The sequence below is a fragment of the Phasianus colchicus genome, chromosome 1, assembly GCF_987193195.1.
Source record: "Phasianus colchicus chromosome 1, bPhaCol1.hap1.1, whole genome shotgun sequence".
Classification (NCBI taxonomy): Eukaryota; Metazoa; Chordata; class Aves; order Galliformes; family Phasianidae; genus Phasianus; species Phasianus colchicus.
In genome coordinates, this window is record NC_143436.1 from 179,909,888 (window position 1) to 179,929,401 (window position 19,514).

General features: G+C 44.9%; 2 protein-coding genes and 1 long non-coding RNA gene across 4 annotated transcripts in view; 1 reads left to right on the forward strand and 2 right to left on the reverse strand.

Annotated features, from left to right (window-relative positions):
- The first annotated feature begins 1,184 nt into the window (after positions 1-1,184).
- LOC149920265 (uncharacterized) lies at positions 1,185-4,346 on the forward strand. The gene is made up of 3 exons (XR_016463376.1): positions 1,185-1,297; positions 2,176-2,411; positions 4,266-4,346. It is a non-coding gene; the product is annotated as an uncharacterized LOC149920265 (long non-coding RNA).
- Positions 2,409-15,670, reverse strand: IL17D (interleukin 17D). 2 transcript variants are annotated; one of them, XM_090133837.1, is made up of 3 exons: positions 15,147-15,670; positions 14,753-15,042; positions 2,409-6,453 (listed from the first exon to the last, which is right to left on the reverse strand). In XM_090133837.1, exons 1-3 carry the CDS (start codon positions 15,159-15,161, stop codon positions 6,138-6,140), a joined length of 621 nt encoding a protein of 206 aa, XP_089989963.1. In that variant the 5' UTR covers positions 15,162-15,670; the 3' UTR covers positions 2,409-6,137. The 2 variants fall into 2 exon arrangements, with proteins under 2 accessions (XP_089989963.1, XP_089989964.1); XM_090133838.1 differs by lacking the exon at positions 15,147-15,670 and having other exon boundaries at positions 2,409-9,729; positions 14,753-14,773.
- A 492-nt stretch (positions 15,671-16,162) lies between these two features.
- Positions 16,163-19,514, reverse strand: part of IFT88 (intraflagellar transport 88) — a 36,780-nt gene continuing 33,428 nt past the window's right edge. The window contains exons 24-25 of the mRNA XM_090133834.1: positions 16,865-16,960; positions 16,163-16,431 (exon numbers count right to left, since the gene is read on the reverse strand). Coding sequence (XP_089989960.1) covers positions 16,310-16,431; positions 16,865-16,960 — 218 coding nt within the window. The 3' untranslated portion in view covers positions 16,163-16,309. The remainder of the gene's footprint in view (positions 16,432-16,864; positions 16,961-19,514) is intronic.

Genomic DNA, 19,514 nt, shown 5'->3' on the forward strand with positions numbered 1-19,514 from the left:
AAACTGGTTGAAAGGCCGCAGACAGAGGGTGGTCATCAATGGCTCCATGTCCAGGTGGAGGCGGGTAACAAGTGGCGTCCCCCAGGGGTCTGTCTTGGGACCGGTGCTCTTTAACATCTTTATCAATGACATCGATGATGGAATCGAGTGCACCCTCAGCAAGTTTGCTGACAACACCAAGCTGAGTGGTGTGGTTGACATGGTAGAAGGAAGGGATGCCATTCAGAGGGACCTCAACAGGCTAGAAGGTGGGCCCGGGTGAACCTGATGAGGTTTAACATGGCAAAGTGCAGAGTTTTGCACTTGGGCTGGAGGAATCCCAGGCACCCCTACAGACTGGAAGGAGTGGTCCTTGAGAGCAGCCCTGTGGAGAAGGACCTGGGGGTCTTGATAGATGAAAAACTTAACATGAGCCAGCAGTGTGCCCTTGCGGCTCGGAAGGCAAATGGTATCTTGGGCTCCATTAAAAAAGGGATGGCCAGCAGGGACAGGGATGTGATTGTCCCCCTCTACTCTGCTCTTGCAGGCCCCATCTGGAGTACTGTGTCCAGGTCTGGAGCCCCCAGTACAAGAAAGACAGGGAGCTGTTGGAGAGGGTCCAGAAGAGAGCCACAAAGATGATCAGGGGACTGGAGCACCTCCCCTGTGAAGACAGGTTGAGGGAGCTGGGCTTGTTCAGCCTGGAGAAAAGAAGGCTGTGGGGTGACCTCACTTTCAATACCTAAAGGGAGCCTACAAAGAGGAGGGGAATCAACTCTTTAAAAGGGTATATAACTGCAGGACGAGGGGAAATGGTTTTAATTTGAGGGAGGGGAGATTTAGGTTGGACGTCAGGGGAAATTCTTTACAGAGAGAGTGGTGAGGTGCTGAGACAGGCTGCCCAGAGAAGTTGTGGATGCCCCGTCCCTGGAGGTGTTCAAGGCCAGGTTGAATGGGGCCTTGGGCAGCCTGGTCTAGTATTGAATGGGGAAGTTGGTGGCCCTGCATGTGGCAGGGAGGTTGGAAATTCATGATCCTTGAGGTCCCCTTCCAACCCTGGCCATTCTGTGATTCTGTGATGTTCTAAGACTTTTCCCCCACATTTTTTTCATCAGCTGCTTCCCCACCCTTTACAGTGCTCCTGAGATTCATGGCACTAGTTTTCTTTCTTTCACTCCTGTTGATTTCTGTCACAGGACTGCTAATGGATACTGTCAGAATAATGGCTGTGTGGCAGAGGAAATGCTCAGCAAGGCTGATCCAAGAGTCTCTGCATGCCTATGGCCAATACCTGTCAATCCAAGTGATGTCCCTGCTGGTAAGCCCAGTAATACCAGAATTCTCCTTGAAAGTTTCTGCCCACAGGTGACTCCCAGCTGGGGTTAGCTGTTTTCCAGGAGCCTGAGCCATTGCTGTTACGTGACCAATTTGAAAATAAAAAAGCAAAGCAGTGTTAAACACGTAGGCATTGGCATAAATCACAGCTGCGAACTGTTCTGTGTTTACTACCATGCCAAGTAGATGGAGGGAATGCAATATGAAGCAACTCCTGAAACTTTTAACTACACAGAGGCCTCAGGTGGGCAGGTACAGCATGACTGCCAGAACTGATTATATTCTCCCCTCCTGCCCACCTAAATTAGAATGTGCTGCCCAAATACAAGCTTTACATACATTGCTGCTTTATAGTTAATGTCTTTCAGTTGTCTCCTTCTCTTTGCTAAATCTGTTTTGCTGGGCTCTCTACCACCGCATTAAAAGGTAACTTTGCTAACTTCATCAGAGACCCGTTTCTTTTTCTTAAAAAAAGTACAACTTTGAGTTGTACCAAGAAACCCAGTTTGCCAAATAACTGCTGCCTCTCACACGTTGGCCAGATAGCTTTGAAAAGAGGCTCTGTGAAGATGCGTGACTGCAAATGAGGGTACCTGTAAATTTTTGTAGATGCAGTCCACACAGCAGCCCATTATCCACCAGCTTCCTTCTCCCAAAGCTGGTGAGGATGGGCAGCTGCCCAAGCAGAGCTTGACTGGTGGCATTCACAACCTTCATCAGTGATAGGGTGGAAACTATTTTTCCTGTATTTGTTTATGGGGAACTTGCTGTGTTTCTGAAGCCACAAAAGTCTGTAGTGAATTTGTACTTTGTGCCAATGCAGTAAGTTATGTAACAGCAAACATCTCTTTTTTGGAACAGGATTATCAGTGTCATGCAGTGCTTGGCTAGCACTTATTGTCAGTCTCTCATGGATTACCTCTCTCTCAGTGAAGCTTTCAACATGAAGCCATTCTTCCAATGCTGCCAAGGCAGACATGCTGCAGCCTCTGAGCTGCAGCAGCAGCAGGACCTCTTGGTGCCACGCAGCCATGTGCCAATATACCGTGCGACACCTGGCAGAGGAAACCTAGCATTGTGCACAGGCACATGAAGAGGTAGGTACCATGGCTACCTGCACTGTATCACATGACAGATGAGGCTTTCATTAAGCTCTAATTGGCATTAAAAGTGTTGTGCTCAACTCAGCATCACACAGCCAGCCAGGCTTCGTGCCGTCGCCCCTCAATCCAAGTGGGAAGCACCCACTGATGCTGCTGCTCCATTTCTCCTCATATTTTGCAGATTCCTTGAAAGGAAGTGCTGCAGAAACAAGTGGTAGCTCACACCACTCAGCAGCAATACGTGCTGATCTCCTTCCTATAGCTACGGCTGCTCCTTAATCCCAGAGAAATTAACAGGCAGTTATACGTTCTGAGAGCATGTAATCGCCTTCTTCCCTCTTCCCATTACTGCTGGCAATCTTGTGCTTATTTGCAGCTGCAGGCCACTGCCCGGTTATGCAAACAGCTTCTTGGAATGATAGGCCAGTAAACCAAAGCAAGCATCGCAGGATTTTCTCAGCTTTCCTGCATGATACAAATTTTCCAATATATCTTAAGTGATACTACAGAGAAGAAAACAATTCCTTTACCAAGGATATTGTTCCATGTTTTGTGGCTCCTAATGCATTCCAGGGACAACCTCCTTGCAGGAGAAGATTTTCCTGGCACAACAAAAATTTTCTCAAATCAGCCACAGCTGCCAGATAGTTTCAGCTTTGAATTGTTTGCATTTATTGGGCCTGGAGTTGGTCCAATGAGGCATTCTGTGTCTGCCTTCTGTCAATAGTTTGTAAACCTCGAAGCAACTCCAATGCACTTCCCTCCCCCCGTGCAAATTAAAGGCAAGGCTGTAACCAGAGGGCTAAAAGCTGGAAAATGTCACACCACAGCTGAAGTCCATCTGATATAAATCCACAATGTGATGAAATCTTAAAGAAAAGGAAAAAAAATCCAAACAAATGCAAACTACATTTAATACTCAAACTTTTCCACATGAGTAATGTGGAGAGGGCTTATAAATGGAAGGGTATGATGGTTAATAAATGTTTGCACAGCTAATAGTTTTTGATGTTAAATATTAGGAAACAGTTGTTCAATAACAAATTATTAGCAGTTGCTCACACTGAAACATAAACACCACTTTCAAGAGACACCTAACTGGAAAGCTGGATCAGAAAGCAAACTGGCTCAGCTAGAAAGCTTGTCATAGAAGAGAAAGAAGATTAAAAAAAGGGAAAAGAGAATAGCATGAGGTTGCCTGTGACCATAGGAAGCTTTCTGCACTTGTTGCAGTCTGAACAGAAGGTCGCCAATATACATAATCTATTGATCCACTGAGGTTTTGCAGTTCTCTAATACTTTCCTTTCAGTCATCCAATTCCTGAAGCTTTATGTAAGCTGAAGCATCTGTTCTTCTGGATTGACAAAACCACTTGTGTTCCATTTACCTGGTGTTAGCCTGTGATTCCCACAAATTCCCAGAACATATTCCAGTTACTCGAAGAAACTCAAACTGACACCATAAAATTATGGCTGCAGGACAGTTACAACAGAATGAGAACTTTTTTTCTCTCTATGTCACGTAAATAAATCCACAGATGCTGGTTAACACATTTGTTGTAAACATGGATCTGTGAATCAGAAGGATGTGGTCAGTCACACTGATTTTCTGGAGGACAGTTTTTAGAAGGAGCTTTGTTTATTTTGTTGTTGTTGTTGTGAGCTACTTTTATTATCTTTTGCAATGAATAATTTGTTTATTCAAATTGAATTCAAATTATTCATGGAGTCTGAAGGTCCAATTTCATCCTTCCTGAAATGTGTGCGTGCAGGAAAAAAAACTATGTTAAACAGTGAAACCTTTAAGGAACTGCTGAAGTATCATCTAATGCATATTTATCTTTGCAGGTCTGCTTCCTTTCGAAACCCTCTGTCTTTGATTAGCACTTCCCTTTTCTCCAGGGATGAGAAGTTCTTCCACATTAGGAGGAATGAAAAATGGCTCTATCAGCTTCAAGTATTTATATTCTCTGGAGAACAGGTAACCACCTTTAATTGCTGGCGGCAGCGAGGCAATTAGCTGTTCTGAACACTCTGTGGCCTCTTTTGAACCTTCCTTTGAGAATCTCCTTGTGATACAAGTATCCCACTCTGAGGAGACAGAAGCTAAGGTATAATAATAAAAAACACATCTTCAAGAAACAGTTACATACTTCAATCTGACATTGTGATGGGAATCTTTCTTTTATTGGTTCCCAGAATTCTTGAAGTTCTTTTAGGCTTCTTAGTTAGACAGACTGCACTACAAAAATATCATTATGCCATACAGAGCCATAAAGAGCACAATCAATGACTATGCTTCAAGACAAGGAGTTAGGTGATTTTAATTCTCTATTTAACTTGTTAATTCTGTTTAGCTTATAGACTTTCCATTCTTCATCCAATGACACTCCAAAGGTATGTTTTTGTGTAGGATTGAGACTTTCTCCTCTATGAACCAAGCCCAATTTTAAGATTCTTGATGTAGCAAATGCCTCGACACATACTGTATTTATTCTATTTTACAACAATATTGTAGTCACAATCATTCAACTGTAAAAGATACTCTCTGCTGTTCATTTTCAGATTTATCTCACACTTTGGTGACTGTGACCTTTCTACACGTTGTGGTCATGCAAACTATCCAGTTAGTCCTTACTGTCATTCTCTAGACTAAGTCAATCTTTGGTCCCTCATTGTGGAACTGCAAGTTTTTGCTTATTGATAGTTTGTAGTTGGGTCTTGCCCCCAGGTTCCTGTAAGCTGCAAGATGAAAGGCTGAATGCTTTTCTACAAGTTTTCACAGGCGACTGTCTGCTGCTTGTAACATGGGAAAACCGAGCAGAACTAATTGTATAAATTAGTTGTATTTAACCAGTTTGGCTTGGCTGTGATTTGTCTCAGTGACAAGAAAAACATTTTGGCCTTTCAACTTCACAGAACAGTTTTATCTCAAGAAACTGTTAAAAAGTTAACAGTGAATGAAATCCAACACAGAATTCTTGGGATGCAAACTCTATTTAGTCTAATGGATATTTTCTGTTCAATTAGCTGTAGTCCACAATGGGGAAGTCCACTGCACTTTCATCACGTTCTAGCATGTTTTTTTTTCTCAACACTTTTGTACCCTTAGCAATTTGGTGAGTTTAAAAATAGCTAACTCACAGAATGCTGTTTCATGAATGACTCCAGCTCAATGAAAGTTCCCATGCTGTGCTGTATAAACAAAGACATAACAGCAAAGAATGCTGCTATGGGTTGATAGGCAGTATAAGGGAAGGCTTTCCCACCCTGAAAAACTGTATTTTTAACTGATGTTTTGGCATCTGGACAAAAACTATGATCTTTGTATAAAAGTATTTAAAAGTAGAGTATAAGTGATTCCTGAATAATACCTACAACCAGCAGTCTGCTATAGCAATAGCTAGCATTTCTGACTATTGCATCATCTTCTAAAATATACTGTGAATAAGTATGGATAAAATGTTCCGTGCTAAGGAAAGGAAAAAAAGCTATACTGGAATTTGCAAGAAATACTCACATGAGCTACAGAAGTTCTTAATATGAATTGTCATCGCTAATGATCTGAGCAACTGAACAGAATTTTCCATCTTATAACTGAAATAACTGTAAGCAGAGAAACAGCATAATCTGATGCGTTTCTCTGCTGCGCGCAGTTTGCTGAGGTGGTGAAATAATGATGTGAAGCCAATACCGTACAGACGACTCTTCCTATATTCTTCATTCCGACGACGGCTTGTTCTGGTTTACCAGCAACTTCATTTCTTGCTTGTCTATGCTGGAATTTACGCTTTCGGCCTCCTTGTCTTGCTCAGGCACACAAGTGCAGCCCACTGGGATGGTGACGTAGTCTTCTGTGTACACATAGCGGCCCCCAGCGCAGGAGGAGGTGCGGCGGAGGATGACGGTGGGCATGTACACGGGGGTGCTGCGGAAGTGAAAATTCTCCTCGCCAAAGATCCCCATCAGGCAGCCCTTGCACAGACAGTATGCTTCGGGAATGTATTTAGGGTATCTTGTGGGGTCATATGAAATTCTACAGGGAAGCAGATAATAAAGATTCATTAGCGTCTCTCTGCATATTCATCTGGAAAACATTATTATAAAGTTATTTGACTGTAAACATTCATATAATGTTTTGGGGGATTTGTTGCCAGGATAAACAGCAGTAGTTGTTGCTGTCTGGCTTCTTAGTTGAAAAATTGAAAGAAAGAGCACAAACGACTCATTGAACTGATCACGTCCTACAGAGCCTGCTGAAGTATGAAGTGACTGGCTTCCCAAAATACAATTCAGGGGGTTCAACAGAGTAAGTCTTGCACTTTGGACTGATTGGGAAATTCACGTATTAGAGAAGGCTTGGGCATTTTCAAACTTATTATCTGCCTTGAGTTCTCAAAAATGCACTACAGATACTTGTTAACATTCTTACTGTTGACGTGATTATTTAGAATTATATAATTTAAATGGAATTTCTTTGTACAGTTCTTTCTGCAATAGTTTGTGCTCCCTAGTATGCTTAAGATGTTCAGGGTTGTAAGGGTTCCTTCCTCTTAAAAGCAGAACTGAGCATTTCTTCGCCTTATTAATCTCTGTAGTCTCTACCTCTTTCTCTAACCACATAGAATCATAGAACCACCAAGGTTGGAAAAGACATCTAAGATCATCCAGTCCAACCATCCACCTATCACCAAATTTCCCACTAAACCACATCCCTCGATACAACACCTAAACATTTCTTGAACACCTCCAGGGACAGTGATTCCACCACCTCCCTGGGCAGCCTGTGTCAGTGCACAACCACTTGTCATGGTTTTACGTTAACTCCGTGACACCACTCTCCTGGAGAAGTATTTCCTAACGTCCAACCTGAATCTCCTCTGGCACCATGTGAGGCCATTCCTTCTATTACTAGTTACGTGGGAGAAGAGGCCAACCTGTAGCCCACCACAACCTCCCTTCAGGTAGTTGTAGAGAGCGATAAGGTACCCCTGAGCCTCCTCTTCTCCCAGAAGAAAAGGTGTGATAGTGTGGTTTCAGGTTTATACTGATCCTGACTGCCTTATCACTTATGTTTTTAGCAGAGAGCAAAAGCTGATAAAGTCAGCTTGTTTCTTGAAATTAAAAAAAAAAAAAAGAGTACGTGGCATAAAAAATGAAGCGTGCAGCCACAGTGCATATTGTGGTGACGATGTACTTGTTCCTCAGTTCTCCACCCCCGCTTCCTGCTTATACTGGAATTGCTGGGAAGGGCCGTAACTTGGATTGGAAGAAGTTTTATACAGTGAGGATGGTGAGGCACTGGCACAGAATGCTCCATAATGAGACACTCAATATTAGGATGGACGGGGCTCTGAGCACCTGATGGAGCTGTAGGTGTCCCTGTTCATTGCAGGGGGGGTTGGACCAGATGACTTTAAAGGGTCCCTTCCAACTCAAATGATTCTATGATTCTAGGATCATTAAAAAAAAAAAAAAAGACTTTTTCACTTCTATTTTTGCAGTGGCCATATATTCTGGAATCTTTATCTTTTTAAGGAACTCGATTTCCTTGCAGAGAAATGTGGCCAGTTCTTGCATAGCCAGACATCTGTGATGCTGCTGATAGGTTTTGCAAAGCTGCTCTGTCCCATTTACACTTGCTTACTTTCCCCAGGAAATACCTTCCAGTTACAGGATCTCACACCAATGTGCATTGAAATGTCTGCTAGCCAGCAGAAAGAAAAGACAGTGAAATACGGTTGGTTCTCCTGTGATACATTCCGATTTCAAACTCAAATGTGAATAATTTCAGTGGCAGAATGTTAAACACACCATATGTCAAGCCAGTGGTATTTCCTATGCTGTATTATCTCTAGCACCTACCTGGTTTATGATGTTACTGGAAAGCACAAAAATGCTTCTTAATGCAAACACTGCAATTTTCACTAATAACAAGAGAACAGTGTCAGTGGAATCATGGATTGCAACAAACTTCCCCCTTCTGAATTCTCAAGTGGCAAAAGTCAGGCATAAATGAGGTTTTCTGGAAGGATGGTGTGGTGTGGTTTTCTCCTTTCTGTAGTAAAATCTCTTATATTCCTAAGTGTGGAGTAAGTACCACTGGTCCATGAGAAGAGGACTGAAAGGAATCGGTTACAAACGTGAAAATGAATCCAAAATGTAGATACAGTTTTGCATCCAGAGCAGAACTGGAGGGCTGAATGCTCTAAGTAATGAAATTAAAGGCTATACTGAAAGGTTCTGCATCTTCGGCTCAAACTTGCTAATAAAGACAACCTAATCATGCAGGTGCATTTTATGTCCTTCTCTTGTCTTTATGCACTGATCGTCAGTTTGTGCATACAGTGACCACAGCCTCAGGTTGATGTATCTTCATTATTCCAATCATGACAAATTCCTTTTTTAAGTCTTTTGGAACAGGACAAGCATGTTTGACAGTGTTCAACAAATGGACAAAAAGTGTGCTCCAAGTTCCCACTGACTCCTCCTACGTGTGGTAGAATATGCACCAAATGGGTGGACGCAATAGAATTTGCCCAGAGAAGCTGTGGATACCTCATCCTTGGAGGTGTTCAAGACCAGGCTGGATGGGACGCTGGCAATATGATGTAATGGCTGAATTAGAGATTGGCAACCCTGCCTGCGGCAGGGGGGTTGGAATTAGATGATCTTTGAGATCCCTCCCAACCCAAGGCATTCTATGATTCTATGAATCAGCTGAAAGTGAAGGATGACCTGAGATTTGCAACTTCCCACAGCTGTGTTCCCTGCATCCTTGTGCCAGGTGCTGTACCACAACTGCAAACTAGACAGACCAAGCACATAGATGCAGGCTGCCCTTGGCACTGAGCTTGACAGTCTCTCCCTGGCCTGTGGTCCTCATCTGCAAATGACCAAGCAGGGAGCTGTACGGAGCTGCTACATTTCCATCTGCTGGAACAAGCAACGGGTTTGTGCTGAACTGGAACTGCTAATGAAGTGTGACTAGTTCTAGGCTGCTTTTACTTACAGCCCTATGAGTGTCTTGAGAGCTCCCAGTGAAAAACAAACTTCCTGCCGTTTATGCACTAAGCCTGGAAACTCAAGAGAGACACTGCTGTCAGAAGCAAAACTCTTGCAAAGACTTTGTCTCTCTTGCCCTGTATTGCTATTTCAGATGTAGTATTTTTTAATAATATTAGCACTTCACAGTCTTCAAGCTTCCAAATCCAGCGGTCAGATGCTGTGCTGGATTAGGCAGGCACGGCTAACTTCAGAAACCCACAGCTGGCGTTGGGCAATTCAGTTCCACACGCACCACGCTTACTACCTGCATATAGAACACACTGAGCACAATGAGAACATAACAAATGAACACCTGCTCCAGAGATTTACATGTTCTGCCAAAGGAAAAAAACCATTTGTTAGCTCCTCATCTTCTAAGAGTGCAACGGGACAATGATCTGAATGTCACACCTCCAGTACCATCCAGCTGTTGTATGAACGGGTACGCAGAAAAGACAGCAGTTCTGTGTCCCCCAGTGTTCTCAGCCTCAGCTGCACCTTTGGGCCATGCACACTGTGCCACACACAAATGCTAAATCCCAGAAAAAGTCTTGGATAAGGTTCTTGCAAATCATTGGATTTTTATCCAAAGGAAAGCCCCTCTCGTGTATGACTTTATTTCCAAAAGCACTGTAGTCAGGTTTGGCCCTACCCATGAGGACAGGCCAGCCTGTATTACTTTTATTAACATTTTATGTAAATGAGCACTAAACTAAGGATCACAGAAACACAGAATCACAGGGGTTGGATGAGACCTTGAGAGACCATTGAGTCCAGCCCCCCCTCCAAAAGCAGCTACCCTGTAACAGGTAGGTGTCCAGATGGGTCTTGAATCCTGCCCTTCTGCTCTGCACTGGTGAGGCCTCACCTGCAGTACTGCGTCCAGATGTGGAGCCCCCAGTATAGGAGAGACATGCACCTGTTGGACTGTGTCCAGAGGAGGGCCACAAAAATGACCCAAGGAATGGAACACCTCTCCTACAAGGACAGGCTGAGAGAGCTGGGACTGTTCAGCCTGGAGAAGAGAAGGCTATGAGGTGACTTGAGAGCAGCCTTTCAGTATCTAAAGGGGAGCTACAGGAAAGAAGGGACAGATTCTTTCTTCAACAGGGTCCGTGGTGACAGAACAAGGGGAAATGGCTTCAAGTTTAAAGAGGGGAGATTTAGGCTGGATATAAAGAAGAAGTGAAGTGAGGGTGGTGAGGCACTGGAAGAGATTGCCCAGAAATGTGGTGAATGCCCCATCCCTGGATACTTTCAAGGCAAGGCTGGATCAGACCCTGGGCAACCTGATCTAGCTGTGCATGTCCCTGTTCATTGCAGGGGAGTTAGATGGCCTTAAGAAGTCCCTTCCAACTCTAAGGATTCTAGGAGTCTGTGAATGCCTCCATAGAAGGAGACTCCACAACCTCTCTGGGCAGCCTGTTCCAGTGCTCTGTCACCCTTAATGTAAAGAAGTTCTTCTGCATGTTAGTATGGAACTTCTTATGTTCAAGTTTTAAATGGAAACATTCTTGAAAAGCAGAAGAAGCAAGCCAACGTTTTAGAAAGGAACCAGATTGCACTGGACTTCACCATCAGATAAACGCAGACAATAGGAACCAATTCTCAAGGAACTCACTACAGAAAAGAAATGTAAGATGGAATCCTAAAAAAATGGTGAGAAATTTTGCCAATTATTTCACCCTACTGTGTTTCAGTAAACAACCTCCTGTGGAAATCATCATCTCCATGCAGAAGTTCTTTATTATTTTGCTGGCAGTCACAAAGTGCTGCATGAAAAATAAACAAAGGAGGACTTCACTGTGGAGAATCTGAAGCTCTAATCTTGTCTCTCAATTCAGGAAGTGACCCTTAAGTAAAAAAGGGGGAGGCTCCAAGAGAGACACAGAAGCCATGAGACTTGGAAATTCAGAAATAGGAGTGATTTCTTGACTACAGAGCTTTTATAACTCTGCCCCCAAACAGCAGACAATAAAGTTGATGAAAACAGCTGATTAATGGAGCAGCACTTTTGCTAGGCAGCAAGGTTAACGGAAGCTGAGCTCAACGCTGTCTTCCACATCTTCGTTATGAAAATTAGAAAGTATTGGATAGATGAATGCACGGTGAGATGGACAGAGAACTAGCTGACTGCAGAGCTCAGAGGGCTTTCACCAGTGGCACAGAGTCTGGCTGGAGGCCTGTAAATAGTGGTGTTCCCCAGGGGTCACTGCTGGGTCCCGTCTTGGTCAATGTCTTCATCAGTGACATGGATGAAGGGTCAGAGCCTGCCCTCAGCAAGTTTGCTGATGATACAAAGCTGGGAGGGGTGGCTGACACACCAGAAGGCTGTGGATCCCATTCAACAGGACCTAGAACAGACTGGAGAATTGGACAGAGAGGAACCTGATGAGGTTTAACAACAGCAAGTGGAGAGTCTTGCTCCTGGGGAGGAATAACTACATGCATCAGTACAGGTTAGGGGATGACCTGCTGGAGAGGTGCAGCAGAGAACCACCTGGATGTCCTGGTAGACAACAGGTTGGCCATGAGCCAGCAGTGTGCCCCTATGGCCAAGAAGACCAATGGGATCCTGGGGTGCATTAAAAAGAGAGTGGCCAGCAGGTCAAGGGAGGTGATCCTCCCCCTGCTTCTCTGCCCTGGTGAGGTCACATTTAGACTACTGTGCCCAGTTCTGGGCTCCTCAATTGAAAAAAAGACAGGGATCTCCTAGAAGGAGTCCAAAGGAGCGCCACAAAGATAGTAAAGGGCCTGGAGCATCTCTTGTATGAAGAAAGGCTATGTAACCTGGATCTGTTAAGCGTGGGGAAAAGAAGACTGAGAGGAGATGATTATAACAATGATTATAAATATTTAAAGAAAGCTGGGAGCCAAATGGGTGAGGCCAGGGTCTTCTCAGTGCAGCAACAGGACAAGGAATCATACCCTAAAACTTGTACATAGGAAGTTCCACACTAATATGCAGAAGAACTTCTTAATGGTAAGGGTAATGAAGCAAAAAAGGTTGTGCAGTCTCCTTCTGTGGAGCTATTCAAGACCTCTCTGGATGCCTACCTGTGCGACGTACTGTAGGGAGGCGGGGGAGTTAGACTCAATGATCTCTTGAGGTCCCTTCCAAAATGTGCAATTCTCTGATTCTGAGCTTCATGCTCCCAGCTATACACCAAACTCCTGTGGCCATTGGGATGGAATTTCAGTCTCAGGCAGACAAACTTGCATTTTACTCCAACTTTTGCTGAAATACCAATGGACAGCTGCTGCCAGCAGCAAGATTTTGGACCAGATGGTTCATGGTGCAGTCCACATGCATTTCCTGTACGTCCAGGTAGCAGCATGCCAAATATGACTTAAGTCTTGTTAGTCGTGTAACCAAACTAAGGATCAAGTAATAGAAAGCAAGCTGTCTTTCACACTGAACAGAATGACAAACTGAGATTTATATATGGAACAAGTTACACACTGATCTCTAAGTAACATATTTGATTCTTTCTCACAAATGCTGATATGAAAAAAATCCAGCTGACTTGAGCTAAACTGGCATGTGAGCAGAAGAATTACAAGAAGCAGCATTCAACAGCTGGGAGCAGGTGTCTGGGGAGACGTGTGGGGAAGGTAAGTGCAGCCAAGCTTGATATCCTCATTATTAATGATCTGGAATAGGGAGTGTAAGCAGCACGTTAATGAAATCTGCAGATGGTCACAACGGGAACTGCTGCAACACCAGTGAAGACAGAGTAATAGCACAGTACATCTCGGACATTAAAATGCAGGTCAAAAAGAAAAAGATTTCTGCATGGAGCAGAAATCAACAGTGCTGTATATCTTCACTGGCAGAAAAAAAGCTGGAGGACATCAGGAGATGGTGGAACTGTGCAGGAATCCTGATGCAAGTCTGAAATAGTGAAATTAATGTTTGAGGCGTGTCCGACCCATTGTGGTGCAGAAGAAGCATAGGAACATAGGAACACCAAGGTTGAAAAAGACCTCTGATATCACCCAGGCCAGCTGCTCACCTATCACCAGTATTTCCCCACTAAATCACATCCCTTAGTACAACATCTAAATGGAGAGGACCACTTGCTCTTCTCAGACGACACCGGGTGAGAGCACTTTGGCCATCCACCAAACAACCCTGGCAGTTCCAATGAAGAACAGCAGCAGGAAACACCCATGACTCCTGGAAGATGAGCGAAGGGGAGCAATTTGTGGGGAAAGACTGAAAGAATTAAACATATGTAGGCTGGTAAAGTTCTCTCACACGGGAAAGAGCTGTACACAGATCTTCACAATACCCTTGCCATGGAGAAGACATTGCCAAGATCATGTCAGAAGAATTGCTTGTCCACTGACAAGGTGTACTGTGTCACAGTGTGCTTTAATGAGGGCCGTGTGTTTTTTTTGGACATACACAACAGCTCTAAAGGCATCTGGGAGACCGCTGAGGGAGTTAACGGGGTGAACAGCCATCCTCTGAACACTGTGCAGCAGAGCTGGTCCTCCGGACACTCCTTGGATCTGGCTGCACAGCCTGCGAAACAGCAGGTTGTCATCATCGAAGCACACTGCTCTTCATAAAGGGCAATTCTGTACTGCACGCTTTCCACACGCATCTTGCAGTGTCTCACAGTATCAACGATGAAGGAGAAATGGGATCTGTGACTGGGCAGCATTCTCTGTTAAGCACCAAGAGCTCCAACTGAAAAGAAATACCTGCCCAGAGAGGCTGAGAATAGAACCCCCTGCTTTCCAAAGTGAGCCATTTTCTGCCAGCAGTGCAATTTGACAAAAGCTACGCACAAATACCTCAGCTTGCAGGTGGGCGTTCATCACACCCGGCTTTACACACGTTTAGCTCCAAAAGCTCTCAGTCCGCTTAATTTGTCGTACCACGACAAACACTATTTCTAAAAGCACTTTGTTTAGGAAAGGCTGATGGGGCACGTCGGCCGTTTTCCTCTCGGCGGCATTGCCTCTCCGAGGAGCAGCGGGCAGCGGCCGCGCCACACAACAAACGTTCGGGCCGATCGCTCCGAGGCGCCGTACCGAAGCCCGCCGACGTGCGGCCGCCCCTCGCGCCTCGGGCTCCACGGCTGTCCGCAGCGGGCTCCCCCCGCCGGGATGGCCTCGCACCTGTCCGTCGGACACCCCTCGGCGCCCCGTCCCGCAGCGCAGCCCTCGGCCCTCGCCTCCCGGCCGCCGGGGCACCGCGGCACCCGCGCCCACCCGGAGCCCGGCCCCGCCGCCTCCCGGCCCCACCCGGCGCTCCCCCGCCGCCCGTCGGTCACCTGTAGGCCCAGGGCGAGGCGCTGCGCAGGTTGACGGGCAGCCGGAACCTCTTGTCGCCGCCCGGCCGGGCGCCCGCGGGGCAGCTGGCGTTGTGCTGGCGGCCGGGCGGCTCGGGCTGCAGGGTGTGGTGGAAGGCGCCGAGCATGCCGGCCGCCAGCCGCCCGTACAGCTGCTCCAGCAGCTCCTCGGGCCGCTCGCCGCAGCTCCGGGGCCGGGCCGGGCGTTTGGGCGCTTTGGCGGCGTCCGAGCGGAGCGGGAGCAGCGCCGCGCACAGCAGCGCCGTCAGCACCTGCAACGGGCAGCCGTCAGCGGGGCCGCCGCCCGCCGCCCCCCGCGCCCCGCGCCGACCCGCTCTCCCGTCCGCGCGGCCCCCCGCCCGCCGCCCCTCCTCACCCGGCCTCGCTGCATGGCGGCGCTCGGGCCGCTCGAGGAAGGCGAGGGGAGCGTGCCGCTGGCTGTCTCCCGGCGGAGGAGCGGCTGGAAGCGCGCCCCGCGCCTCGCCGCATCTCCCCTGGCCTCGCGTGCCAGGAGAGCGCGGGCGCTCACGGAGGAGGCAGCGCTGCGGCGGGGAGAGAGCCGGCCCCGAGCTCTGCAGGAAACGAGGAGCGCGCGAAGCCCAGAACCGGCCGATGGGCTCGTGAAACACAGCTTTATTGTGAGGCGCGCTTGAATCGGCGTGGATCAATCCCAAAGGATAACTGACGTTTCCTCAGAGAAAACGGCTGAGACGCTGACGTGCTTTACCCCTCGACGGCCTCGGATGAAAACCGTCCCGCGGTGCTCCTGGCAGCAGCTGAGCACGGGCTGCCCCGGCCTCCCGCCTCGTGGCGCTGCCCTGAGAACGTGGTGGTCGGCTCACGCACCTTCACGGGGCTCCGTGACCTCAGAGCTCATTGTGTGTCAGTTTAGAGATTCCTGGATACGCAGGGTGTTAAATAAGCACAGGTTTGATTTGCACCTATCATAGGTACGCTTCGTCCACGTCTGCAGGCACACACCCCACATGCAGGCACACACGTGTAAAGATGCTTAAATATCATAGGAAAGAGGGACTGCACAAAGGAGAGGAACCAACCGATGGATTAATGAATCCAAGGTTTACTGGGAAACAGAACTTGGAGACTGTCCCACAGAACAGCGAGGGCTGGTGGTGCGGAGCTCTCCTCACCTATCGATGGCTGCAGGAGCCATGTCCTTGTCCTGGCCTAGAAGACAAAAGAGCCCTCCTCCACCACCTGTGTTCAAAGGTTCACAGGTGAGGTGAGAGGATGGTAGGCCCCCCCTCCTACACCTTGTCTCCTCACAGTGCCCATCCACCCTTCCCCTGCTTTTTGCAGTTTTAATGCAGGAGTAAAATAACCCTATCATAACTTATTTTATTTTTCACCAATCGTAAAACACACTGTAGCTTCAACTCCAAAATGTTTAATATACGGTCCCATAAACACAAAGTGTTTCAACAATTATTTCTTTAAAATCTGGTACAAAACCATCTTGAAGAAGCATTGTTTTGCTAAAAAGTTTAGAAGGAAAAGAGATTTTGAGTGGATCCCACATCATTCTGGAAGCAAATCCTCTCCCAGTTCTTCATCAGCGAAGTCATCTTCCTCAGTTCTTTTCCTTGCTGCAGTTTTAGGTCTTTCTGCTTGTGGGCCAAGTGGGTCTATGTAGGAAGCATCTGGGATTTAAACAAGTACATTTGAACAGTTACCTGCAAGTACTTTTAGCTTGGTTTTAAACACCTCTCATCAAACAGGAGACTGCTTTCTAACATGACACATCTGTCAAGGTATCTTCTTTGAAATGCAGACTAGAAAGATCACTGAAGAAGATACCACTTTTGGATTTTTAAGATATTTTTTCCTGACCAAACCTTGCAACAGAAAAATAGTAACATAAATATTTAGTTGGGCCACATTCCTTAATATCTACAGATCCTTTAAAGTGAGCTCTGAACAATAAAGCTAACGTCATTCATCACGATTATTTCATGGGGAAAATGCTTTCCTAATTGTGTAATTATTATACTTGCTCTTCCAATAACATAATTTTTCTAGTACCCCTCTCTTCAAAGGGTCTGGAAAGTCGCATGGTATAAGATGTCCACTTGCCTATTTCTTTACTGCTGCTGCTTTCATAGGGCTCGTTTGTTCCAGGCAAAGCTTTTAGTTTGGCACTCAGTCTTTCCCCTTTGCTACCACCAGCATCTGGAAGGCAAAAAAAAAAACAGTGAGAAGGCAAGGAACTTGCTGTCATGTGCTGTGAAGTCATGATACAAGAACAAGGTAACTTCAGCTACTTTCTTTCAAACAAGATTTAATGAAACCATCCTTTCATGATGGAGTCAGTACTCAATTGTAACAGTAATTATTAAAACACAACAGTCACTGTGTGTGATGTTTGTTGTTTTTTTACTTTGGAGTAAACCATATTAAACTATTTCTACTTCCAATGCTGACATGTCAGTTACTTACAACCGAAAGTAACATGCTGGAGCTAAAATAATCATGATGGTCACACTGGATCCAGTTCCATTTATAAATATAAAACATTTGTTTAAGTGGTTGGTTTCACATGGCAGAAAAATTAATAAAACAACATGCTGCAAAAGTAATCCTATCTTGGAATAATCCTATTTAAAGGAGTGACACCTCTAGCAAAAAAAAAAAATATTAAATTGTTACGTTTCTGTATGTCCAATTCAGGAAGATACCCATGAATACAACAATCCAAGCCATTAAAGCCCATAAAGTTATGTTTATATTTTTAAAAAATGCCATCACCTTCAATTAGTTTGATGATATTAATGCATCAGAAATTGAGCATCACACAAAGGACATAAATTAGAATTTTTAGTTTGGCAGTCTGCCTTCATAAAATGTTTAAGTAATGAAGCACACAGTTAACAATGCTTTTAGAGACTACAGAAGTTTCACTAAATCCAGAATGTATTTAAATGCAGCCCTTGGCACCTTTCACATTTGGGATGAAGGCACCATCTTTGGAGAAGAAAGGGCTTTGGTTGGAGTCAACTAGCAGGGTTGGACTAGATGATCAGCAGAGGTCCCTTCAAACCCCTACAATTCTGTGATTCTGTGACCCAAAAGAACAGTACTGTCAGTGTAGCAGCAAGAATATTATGTAAAAACTTTGAAAAAAATGCTTCAAAGCAAAACTTTTCAATTGTTGAACACAAGTTGTTTCTGGTGTATCAGTTAAGCCAACTCCTCTGGTGAGTTCATATGCAGCAAACAGGTTAAGATGTCCACATCATTCAGATATTTCCCATATGTATACAAAAAGAACTTTTTTTTTTGTACGCACAGTACACAGCCAGTAGAACCATCCCATAGCAATTTGAAATTAATGAGGTATGAACAGGCACACAAAGACTAGAAAATAATAACAATCGTGCAGTTCTTGCTGCAGAGTAATAGGAATAATCTTTTGCCTAAACCAGAGTGAAGATTATTTGGGATGCCCGGTGCCCTAATATCCATAATATAATTGCATATTAGTGCAAAGAGATTCCTATGAGGTGCTAAAGGGTGTCTGAATACAGAATGGTTGCTTGGGATGGACAAACTCATTTCTCCTCTAGCATCATCAAATGAAATTAGAGACATCTCAATTCTTCTCGTGTTTTTCCCCCCCAGATGCCTCTGGCTAGGCTTAGGTACCTGGGAAAGTGCAAAATGCTTAGCCTTTCATCTACTGAACCTCTACTGCTTCTTTGGGCTCCTGTCCGAGACATCAGGACGCCTCATGTACAACTGCCCTCTCATCTGGTACAACACTTCTCATTCAGAGAGCAGGGCAAATGCAGAGACCAAGTAAACACTGCTACAGTAAGGTGTTCCTTAAGGACATGCTTTCACTTATCCATGAAAGGCCTTATGGTCTTGAACAGGAGAAATCTCTTACAGCAGTAAAAACCATAATGCCCAAACTTCCAAGTGCTGGATGTTAGTATCACAGCTTTGCAAAACTCAAAGAAAGTGTGAGAACAAGAAGATTATTAAAAAGGAAATCTTTGACAACTGCTGAAACTCAGACGTGCTGTTAAAAATCCTTCAGGTTTTTTTGTCTTTTTTAATTACCAAAAATGTTAAGGGTACATACTAATGCAATCTCCTTCTAATGTGAATCAAAAAGATCACAAATTATTCATCTGATATTCAAGTAGAGAAGAAATTTTTCACATTTATAGAGCAAATGTGTTCAGTTTTGGGTAAGCAGTTTAGATGTAATGCTTATTTGCCTCTGACAACACAAGAGTAGACTTTATACTGACACTCACATAGATGTTAGTTTTTTGGGTTGATTTCCTTCCATTCTTTGCACTATCCATGCATATTCTATGAGTAGTCTTCAAAGTACGGTTTGGTGCATCTTGTGCTTCTGTTTTAATTCATATTGACAAAGCAAGGTTCTAAGCACACACCTTGCTGATTTCTCTTTCCTCCACTGAGCAATTTTAAATAATATTTTCTAAAACAAGGAAGTCTGAACCATTAATACTCCTACTACAAGTACAGGGAATAAATACTTGGAAAAAAACTTCTCCTAGGGATGCTAGGCACAGGGCTGGTAAGAGAAAAGAAAGAAAAACATGCATCATATCTAAAATATTGGGAATGCATATGCACTTCAATTAGCTAGCAAGTACTTTCATTTAGCTAGTAAGTAATAAAACTAAGCATGATTCCACTCCTCATTGTCGTCAGTAATGACAACAAATCTCCCATACAATGAAGGAAA